At 33.7% G+C, this 10,932-nt stretch overlaps 1 protein-coding gene and 1 long non-coding RNA gene across 2 annotated transcripts in view; one reads left to right on the top strand and one right to left on the bottom strand.

Annotated features, from left to right (window-relative positions):
* Window positions 1–7,704: 7,704 nt before the first annotated feature.
* LOC107026254 lies at window positions 7,705–8,914 on the top strand. Its single transcript, XR_001457556.2, has 2 exons — window positions 7,705–8,212; window positions 8,285–8,914. It is a non-coding gene; the product is annotated as an uncharacterized LOC107026254 (long non-coding RNA).
* Window positions 8,915–10,473: 1,559 nt separating this feature from the next.
* The window catches only part of LOC107026252 (hippocampus abundant transcript-like protein 1), a 6,585-nt gene continuing 6,126 nt past the window's right edge, over window positions 10,474–10,932 (bottom strand). The window contains exon 14 of the mRNA XM_015227157.2: window positions 10,474–10,826. Coding sequence (XP_015082643.1) covers window positions 10,767–10,826 — 60 coding nt within the window. The 3' untranslated portion in view covers window positions 10,474–10,766. The remainder of the gene's footprint in view (window positions 10,827–10,932) is intronic.

The following is a 10,932-nucleotide window of genomic DNA, read 5'->3' as shown; positions in this document are numbered from 1 at the left end:
TAAATATTGTATAATTAATTTTATTTGTTTTATATACATATTTGTATTATAGTGAATGTCTAATTATGTAGAGTCCTTTTAGGTATAGGAATGCTACTTGGGGACCAAATTATGTTTTCCCTATAAATAAAGGGGTATTTCCTTCATTGTAAATAATATTCATGAAACCTTGAATATACTTCAAGATGAATAAGAAGTCTTTTCTCTTCTTCCTAATTTATTCTTCTTCTTGTTTATAGAGTTTCATAACACGTTATCAACACAATTATTCTATTCTCAAAGAATTATGTTAGAATACGGAAAAAGTGCAAAAGAAATCTTGCATAAGTTATGCAATAATGTTCTCATACCTTTCTGTAACGTATAATTTATCTTCACTTTGTTAGTTATAATTATTTCTAATTATTTCTATGACAGATTTGAAGTTATCATCTAGAGTAAGTATTTAAAGAGATTTGTCGACTTTTTATATATTTTATGTTAACCAATTGGAAGAGAATTTTATAATTTTTTTTAATAATTAAATGAGCAAAATTTAGTGAAAGGTATGTTTTCAACCTTTATATGAGGTATGTGATCTTCTTAACTATACTTATTAACTACTAATATTGATTATAATAAATCAGTAGTCTCAATTTTGTGTGTAGTTATAATGTATGATCAAATTAATGATCATCAACAGTGATAAAATTACAATTGTTTTGAAGGCTTGAGATTGACCCTCATTGTGGGTAAGACGATGGATTTAAGTTCCATCACATCAAAAGGGTAAGGCGGTGGATTCATGTCTAATCGCACCAAGAGGGGGGTAAGACATCAGGTTCAAGTCTTGATGCACCGTGGTATTTTAAAGATGTTGAGTCCAAGTCTCGTGATTTATGAACTAAAATCTCTTTATATGGATAATACGTTGATTTCGCGTCCCAATGCACTATATTGATGATATTTTGACTATTAAAGCAAAAAGTGTGCTTTTGCTGAAAAGCCGTCATGAACCATATTCAATTTAAAGCTTTCATTCCCTAAAGTGAATAAGATAGTCGTGCATATGATGTCTGAAAGAAAAGACAAGTCATTGAATAATGAACATAAATATGGAATAAGGTACAACTGTTATAATTTGATGCACAGATATTTGTGTTCATTCGTGAAGAATGAGAACTTTTGATAAATATTTTAAAAAATACAGATTCATTCTCTAAAGTGAATGAGGTTTAAGTCATCATGCTAGGCGTGGAAAAGATCGCAACCTTTGGTTATAGATGTGATATCACCAAGATTGTCTATTGGCAGACATATGTTAAATAAAAGTTTATACTTTAAATTTTGACTTTTATTGGATAATAATTAGTGCATTTGAGGCACATTCTAATAGTAATTCCAATACTGTCTTACGTTTGCATGATTGTATGGGACATCATGAGTCTATTATGATGAGGTGAATTATAGATAATTTGAATAGACATCAATTAAAGAACCTAAAGATTCTTTTGAATGGTGAATTTACTTGTACTATTTGTTATCAAGGCAAGTTGATTGTGAGACTATCATCAATGAAAGTTGAAATTGAATCCCATGTGTTCTTCGAACGTACACATAAAGATATATGTGGACCTAATCACTCACTAGTGGGTTGTTTGGATACTTCATGGTCCTATTATATGATCCTTCTATATGGTCTCATATATGCCTATTGTCATCTCGCAACTTGGGTTTGCATAATTATTGACACAAATAATGTGATTATATCTATTCAGTGTTGGGATCAGGACTCACCTTTTGAAGAGGTAGAATAATTGAGAAAAAAAATAAATCTGAAATTTACTCTAGGAGTATTAAAGTTGACATTTTCTCATATAATAGTAATAAATTGGAAGTTTACTAAAGCATAAAGACACATGACATAGTAAACTTGGATTTTACGAGTACTAGTAATTTTGTTAGTTGGCATGAATCATTTGGTCATCTCAAAGATGTGCATATTGAGTACTAGACATACATTGAAGAACTAGAAGTGTAACACCTCTAAAAATCAGATAGGTGAAACTAGAGCCTAACATGTGTATCATCATGTTTTAAAGTCCTAAAATGGTTAATAATTGTTTATAGGAAGTATATAAATTTTTGAAGTTTTTGGAGGTCAAACGTCCAAGACGTTCAGAAACTAGTTGAAGTTAAATTAGTGTGTTGTAGTGTTTTGTAGTGGCGTTTTGGGTGATGGTTTGAAGGTGAAATTGAGTATCGATGGTTCCGACACGTAGCCTGATATGTAAAGGATCGAAACATTTGAGAATAGCGCGCCAGCCAAATCTGGCAATGGTTGCGCGTCGCGCAGTTGGACCAAAAATAGGGAAAATGTTTGCCCTACAACGCGGGTATGTCACGAACCATTATGTATCAAAATTTTCTAGAAACAAGATTTGAAAATGACTCTGCGACGCGCAACTCCCATATTTAGTTGTGTCGTTTTAAGTCAAATTTGAATTGGTTAAATTTTCTAATGAGTGCAGGGGTCTTTTGGTTAATTTGGGGATGACTTATTTAGGGTTATTGAGGATTTTTATACCCCTAAACTCACCAATCAAAGATAAACTCTCAATTCAAAACAAAATCTCTCCATTCTTCTCTTCAAAACCTCCATTAATGAAGGTTTGAAACTCCAACGAAGAAGACTGATTTTCTCAAGTTTTCTCCATCAACTTGTGGGCTTTTCATCACAACTAAAGTATGGTTCTTCATCCTTAAAATCTCTTTCTTCAACGAGTCAATTACAATGATTTTCAAAGACGATCAAAACCATGAATTGTCCAATTTTGAGATGTATCTATGGGTTCTTGCATTAAAGGTTTGAAACATTGTGTTATGAATTAATTGATGTTAATTTGATGATTTTAACCTAAAAACTCTATGAACCAATGCAAACCATGCACTACTAGATTTGACTACTTTATGGGTAAATTGATTATGTCTTATTGTTATTGAATTATTATGTAATTTGATAAGGGCTATTGAATTGTGATAGAATCATGCTATAATGTTAGTATGCTGCCCTAATTTTATAAATTTATGTTGAATCATCTTTGATTCATTGTCTATTGTAAGTATTGAATTGAATTGGTGATCATGGCCATGGGTAAGGGCCTTTGAGTATTGTATTGGATGATTTAGATATGGATTGAAGTTGTGAGGTTGGATCAATGGTTGTTGACCTAACTTTCTGTATATTGCGTAGTCTAGTTCTTAGATGATAATGATGTTTAGTATGATCCACTTATTATGGCGGTGCTTATGTGTTGTGATAAATTTGGCCTTGTCGGCATTACCTTATGAATTGTGAACGATGTGGCCTCGTTGGCATTATTTTAAGTTTATGGCTTTATCATGTTATAACTTGATTATGTGGATATTATGAATGTCAAGATGTCTTACGTTTTTATGTGGAGTCAAAGCATGGGTTCTTCTAGTTAATGATGTGTATGTCTAGTTAACTATGTTATAGTCATTATGAGGATTACTTGATGTTGAAGTATGATGTTTCTTTATAGATTATATGATAATTGTGAAGAATTATGTGATGATTCTATAGAAGTGTATAGGATGACTAGTAAGTATGCTTAGTTGATGTTATGTGCTTCTAGAATGATATGTTATATGTGAAGTATGTTGTGTCTTGCTTTGGTAGACTTGTATCCCTTGATTGATACATGTATGATGTGAATATGAGTTCTTGACTTAGTATTCTAGAGCTTCTTAGTCTTGTATGTATAAATGACATGTAACCTTGAATGTTGATAAGAAGGTCCTTTATGTGGAGCCTTCAACCTAGTTGTAAGGTTATGATATCCCTGAAGTTGAAAGTCGTAATGGTATTCTTCTTGTGTGATTGATGGACTTAAGGTTGGTTGGCTGGAACGACATGAAATCATCCTTAGGAAAGCCATTGAGTTATCCTTTTGACCTTTGTAGGTAGCCTTAGTGGACCCGCTTTAGTAAGGTGAAATGTGATTGGGTTATGCACTAGATATCAAACCTTTTTATGTGATCCTTTATGTAAATTACTATATGAGAACAAAGGATAGCACCGAGTGAGTATGCATGGGCAGTATCTATAATTAAGTATGAGACTAGAGTACAAAGGAATCCTTAATATTCCTTAACCATGTGCCTACATGGGATGTGTCCAAGTTCTATCAATTACAAAAAGAACACCCTCCATCGGAGTAGGGTAGACTCCGGATTCCATGCTTAGATACCATGGTCTATGCCGGTTATTGTCTAATCTCATCATGTGGGATACATACTAGTGTTGGATAAGTACTATGAAGTTTAGATAGTAGAAATGACGGTATCTAGACATTGCACGATTAGGCTTTGAAGATGTTAGTGAGTGAGTCCCTAGGTCTTCTCCAAGACCATTACTTGAATGCCCTTATGTGAAGAATGTCTCTTAATGAACTAATAAAGATACTGCCTTTTAAGTTGGGAAGTATGCTAATGACTAAGTACTTACCTAGATTAGTTTAAGGGTTGCATAGTTAAGGTATGAAGGGCGCATAGGAATGGTCACTTCATGTCTTATCTAGGGAAGTCCTAAGAATGATTCTAGATAGGGAAAGTAATTTGAATAAGTAGACATGATCTAAACTTAGGTAGTCTTAAGGATTATTTTGGTAAGCTTGGAGAGGGTGTATGGGCGGTCTCTCTTGCATTACTTAATTAAGTCTTTTGATAACCTTTTGGAAAAGAATGTTATATATTTATATGCTATTATGTGAAGTTAGAATGATCTTATCTTAGGTATTCTAATGGATCTCGTAGGTGTGTGTGAAAGGATTGTATGGGCGGTCGCTTCACAACTCACTTAAATGAGTCTTAGAATCGCCTTTGGTAGGAGGATCTCATGTCTATATGTTTTGATGTACGCTTGATGGTATCAGTGATGTTTGATACTTAAATGTGGTTCTGATACTTATAATATGATGTTTTAATCAAAAAGTGCATATTTATCATAAATGTCCGTTTCTCATGATTTTATGCATTAAGTCATACTTAGTACAAGTGTATGTACTGATTCCATACAATTTTTTATATCTAAAGGTGTAGGTGAAAGGTGAGAAGCGGCTTGAAGGAAAACTTGGATTCTAGTTATCGTTCAAGCAAAGTTGAAGTATGTCCTCATTTGACTCGAGGGCATAAGCGTCGTAAGAATTCTTTCAAAGTATAATAGACTAAGTATTTCTATATTCGTATTGTATGGGCCGTGTCCCAAGTATTCTTGGGTCTAAGATTGACATATGTTGAGACTTAGTGTTTTCTATGATTTTCATATGAAAAATGTTTTAAGATATTTCGTGTGAAAAGTTTTAATTCCGCACTTCTTTTCATACATGAATGCGATAAATGATGTAAAAGGGCTTGTATAAGACCTTCGAGAGGTCAAGTACGTCGTGTATCGACTCAAGAGTGTCATAACTTTTAGGGGGTACTTTGGGTCGTTAGAAGAAGATTCTTCAAGAATTCTTTTTGTTGCTTGTTCTCATGATAAGTTGATCAGATTATGATAAGAATTAAAGGTGAATGTGGGTTCGTTCACCTATCATGTGATATGATAAAGAGATGCATCTATAAGATAATCACATGTGTGTTTGTTGTGAACTTGCAGTTAGACATTTACATAATTGTTTGTGCAAGATAATTGAGTTAAGAGCACAACTTTAAGAATATGAAATCAAGATAATTCATCTTGATATTATTGATAAATATTAAAGATGTTGTGGCACTAAATGTCTCATATAGTAAAATCATTGCTTGTGAAAATAAAGTTTCATGTGTTGATTTGAAATATGATACTACATATAAAAGTAATTATACGCATCAGACCAATAAATAATGATTAGATCTTCTTTCAACAGATTTATGCTCAGGGACAAAATATTTTTCATCTGATTATTTTGATATGTAGTATATGATTATCATTTAGAGGAAGGAGAAGTCGTAACAAGGTTTCCGTAGGTGAACCTGCGGAAGGATCATTGTCGAAACCTGCACAGCAGAACGACCCGCGAACTCGTTTTAAACACTGGGGGCGGCGCTCGCCTCCCCCCCGTCGCCCGAAGCGCGCAAGCTCTTCGGAATGAATATACAATGATGCATAAAGATAGATTCTCCAAAATATTGAGATATATGTTAGTTTGTCTAACATAAGGGGAGGATCAAAGAATCAAAATGATCATAATAAGGATACAATGTGCTCTTGGAGAGCCTACAACATAACACTTTATAAAACCTCAAAATAGGGATAGCTACTTAAAAACAATGAAATGGTGAGATCTCAATATGTTATGTCGTATAGTGAATCAATACAAAATGTATATAGTTGACGATATCTTTGATACAACAACGCATAATATTGTAAAAAGATTATTAAGATATGAATTCTACGACTATAAAAGCATGTTGGTGTAGAAATAATTATCAAGTGAAAAGTGGAATAATGCATCGTGGTAAGCGCAAAGCTTATTTGACTTGCAATGTAGGCACTAGAAGATGACGTACATTTAATATTGAATGTTGCCACTTGACAAAATTGATATGAAAATATCCGTTGGGTTCAAAATCTAAAACATATACAAGGTTTTGAAAAACTTGTTTATAACCCTCATAAGGATTACATTAAATAGATTCAACATGCATAAAGCATATACAAAAAATTTTATGCAAGTTGATGACGAGAATTGAAACTCTTGGAAGAGTTTTCAAAAGGCAATAGATTATTTTTTTAAAGAAGTCGAAGTAGAATTATTTGATACTGAAGGGAAGATTCATAAAAGGAGATAGAAGGAAGCATATTTCATCAAAGTTTTTCTACACTCATGAGATCCCAAGAATGGTGATATTAACATGCAATATGTTTGTTCAAGTAATACTATAATTGATTTATTCACCAAGTCTCTATCGAGTACAACTTTCAAGAGGATGCTGCACAAGTTGGAAAATGAAGATTGAAGTCTGTGGACTGATGTTCACATTAGGGGAGTTAATACGTGATGTACTCTTTTTCCCTCACAAGGTTTTGTCCCATTGAGTTTTCCTTATAAGGTTTTTAATGAGGCATCCATGATGCGTATTATTAGATATGTGTACTCTTTTTCCTTCACTGCATTTTTTCCCACTAGGTTTTAGCTAGTAAGGTTTTAACGAGGCACATAATCTACCGACATTCAAGTGGAGTGTTATAAACATATTTGTATTATAGTGAATATCTAATTATGTGGAATTTTTTTAAGATATGGTTAGGAATCCTACTTGGGGACCAAGTTATGTTTTTCCTATAAATAAAGGGTTTTTCCTTCATTATAAATAAGATTCATGAAACCTTAAGTATACTTCAAAATGAATAACAAGTCTTTTCTCTTCTTTCTAATTTATTCTTCTTGTTGTTTATATAGTTAACAATTTGTGTATTTGATTACCAAGTACTAACTCTAATGTCATGTAATATTTTCTTGTCGATATTTATGATAATATTTTAAATTTGCATTTAAAAATTAAAAAAAATATATTTTTTAAGAAAAAAAAAAACTAGCCCAACAAAATCTGTAGTCCACATACTTGTAGACTGGACCGATAATTTTCTGGATCATATAAAAAATGGCTAGCCCAACCTAACCCATTAACCGATGTGTGAGCCCATATTGATAAATAAAAAAAGGCTGGTGGAGTGAGAGGAGAAAATAGAATGGAGCAGTGAGTGAGTGTTACACTCCCCCACCTTATGCTTCAATTCGTCATCTCCAGACCGAATGATATGATGCAGCAGCAAAAAAGGGCAAGTCAAAGTGGGAGGGAGGCATGGGATAAACTACCCAGAGCAGCTCTTGTTATTATATTCTCGAAATCTTCCCTCAAAGATCGCATATACAACCTCCCTTTGGTATGCAAATCCTGGTCTAATGCCTCTCATCACCCTCACTGTTGGGTCTCTTTTACTGTCGCTCCTCCTGTTGATGCCTTTGTAAAATCTTCACCAACTTTTCTAGACCCTTTTGATGGTAGACGCAACACCGATCCCCATTTTGACATTCATGCCTTTCACTCTCTTATCAGTAAAGCTGCTGGCGGATCCGCCTTGACCTCTCTATTTTTACCCTTTTCTCACTTCTCTTGATGGTCCTTACAATGACGATGCCCTTCTTAAACTCATCGCTACATTGTAAGTTATCTCTCTCTCTTCATTTTACAATTATTGCTGCATTTTCTCAATTAATGTTGTTGTTTTGTATAGCTGCCCCAATTTGAAATACCTATCATTTCATGGATCCTTCAATGCCTCTGAAGATGTTTTATTGCAAGTTGTACGGAGCTTTCCAAAACTGGAGCTTGTGGACTTTTCTGATTCACCATACTTTACCCCTGAGATTTTACAAGAGATGGAGATTTACTGTCCTAATATTAGAGGCATTAGATGAAATGGATTTGCGGAACCTTTTCTCTCATCAACACTCATAAAATTCTTCCCAGGTTTGAAGCTTCTACACCTTTCTGATTCAAGTATTGGTGACAGAGACTTGCTCACCCTTGTCACTGGTAATTCTAGACTTGACTATTCGGAGATTATGCGCTGCCAAAGCTTGATGCTCTACATGTACATAATTAAGGGAGCTCATTGTCGAATTGCTGAAATTCTCTATGATTGAGTCTCTAACTCTGCTGGTAGATGCCTATTGCTATTGTACTGCATAATCAGGTTTGAAGGTATCAACCAGATTTGTATTATGTGGATTAACAAACAAGTTGGTGACTATGTACTATTTACTGTTATTTGCTAAATAGATTGTAAACTTTTAGCTTAAACATTTTGCATGAATGTAGGGAACTGGTTGGGAGTTGAACATGGTATTTTATTTCAATTCCATCCCAAGTGCTAGCATTCAAACATATAGACTTGAAAGTTGGCAGAAGCCTATGTTGTGAAAGGCAATCGCCTCCTTGCCAATGGTGAGAGGCGAGGCCTGGCGACCCCTCATCACCTTTAGATTTGTATCTAGGTTATCTTCCAAAGGCGACACAATGGTGATAGGCAACAAAACAGTTGAGTTTTGTATTTTCTTAAAAAAGACAACCAATCTAGGATTTTAAAAGGTAACTTTTAGGGGTTTCTTTCCAAATTTGCTCAGTTACACTCTTATATTAAAAAAGGTAATCTTAGGATTTTCTTTTCAAATTAGATTGTGTTGTAATTCCAACCAGTCGACTCGACTAGACTTCTCCGGCAATCAGCTAAACTTTTCTGGCAACTCCAAAATCCAACAAATACATATTTCTTCTTTTCTTCTTCCGATTTATTCGTCCTTTGTTTCATTTTCCATCGTCTTCTCCAGACTTCACGTTTACTTCTACCTCTATTTTTTTTCTCACTGTATTGATTTTTGTTTTTTTTTTCATTCAAGTTCTAGACTCTTTTAGTATGTACTATCTATTTTTAATTTTTGAATTGAAATATTTACTAATATATTACTGTTATTGAGATTTTGATTATTTATATACGCAATTAAATATTTTAAATTTTTTGTATTTATTGGAGGCACACTCTAAAAAGGTGAACGCCTCACTGTTCGCCTTGTGGCAAGTCAGTCCCTTGTCTCCTTGAAAACACTGTGGCTGCTAGAATTTTAGCACTAGGTTTCAGTTTGAGGATGAAATAAATCATTAAAATATTGAAATTTGTCCTGTCAGATTTCGTCTAGCAAGGACAGTAGCCTAACCCTTGTGTTTTGATTTTTACATCAACAACTGTTGAAGATCATGTCTTACTTCTACTTTGGTACTTGAAAGGAATGCTAATGACATTCACAAATACAAGTGGACAGTGATAATAGAATGCTTTTAACCTTGAAATTTCTTTCTTCTGGGATTTTCTCTCTCTTCTATAGCCCAGCTTTAGATATTAGTGACTTTTTATTGTAATGATATCTTAAACCTTCTTAACTTCATATACTATACTGCCAATTTTTTATTTCTTTTGCTTTGCAATTGGATGCCGCTTGGTCTTCTTTGAATTACCTAGAGGTTTTACCTAGAGGTTGTATACTGTCTATGCCCCATTTGGATCGACTTATTTCCGGTGCTTCCAAGTCAGAATAGCTTTTAAATAATTTTGAAATGATAAAAAGTGTTTATAAACACTTATTTTAAAGTCAAAATAAAATAAATTAAGCCAAAAATATAAGTTAGAGATCCTAACTTGTTTTTGACTTAGAAATCATAATCCAAACAAGTCCCGAACCTCAGCACAATGTCGACCTTTCATTTCTCAGGAACTATATTAGCCTTCACATCAAATGATTATCATCCTCACTTGTGGCAGAATGAATTAGGACATCTCTCATAGTTGGAAACTGGGAAATCTGTTCTCTTTAGCAGTTCACTTCAATCTATTCTTATTTGTTGTAACCTATTTTACACCATTCATGGTTCATAAAACAGAGTGCCAGCCATGGCAAACAAAATAAACCTGTAAAATCGTAACAGCTAATAGTAATCAAGACAGCGACTGTTAATAATTACAATGTTCACCAGTTACATAATGATTACAATATTCACCAGTTACATAATAATTAGACGTTCCAAGTGATCCTGCCAGAAATGGCAAAGCTATCAGTCTATGGGATGTTTTTGTAGGCTTCTCATTTTCTGGGTACATCTACTATTGTCTTATGTTCACCCCACCCAAAATTTATGTCTCAGCTGCTGTCGTTCCAATGTCGTTACTGTCTTGAGATGAGAGTAATCACCTTTATCATTGCACTGGGAATAACAGCTATCAACTGCATACACGAAAAACACCTGTGTTACAAGTTGAATATACATGAATACTGATACTCCGTGTTTGTCCTATGTTTGTCCTATTTTGACAGTTTAATATATATATAT

The sequence above is a fragment of the Solanum pennellii genome, chromosome 7 (assembly GCF_001406875.1).
Source record: "Solanum pennellii chromosome 7, SPENNV200".
Lineage (NCBI taxonomy): Eukaryota > Viridiplantae > Streptophyta > Magnoliopsida > Solanales > Solanaceae > Solanum > Solanum pennellii.
Note: the sequence above shows the minus strand (reverse complement) of the source record. Positions and strands in the feature narration are given on the sequence as shown.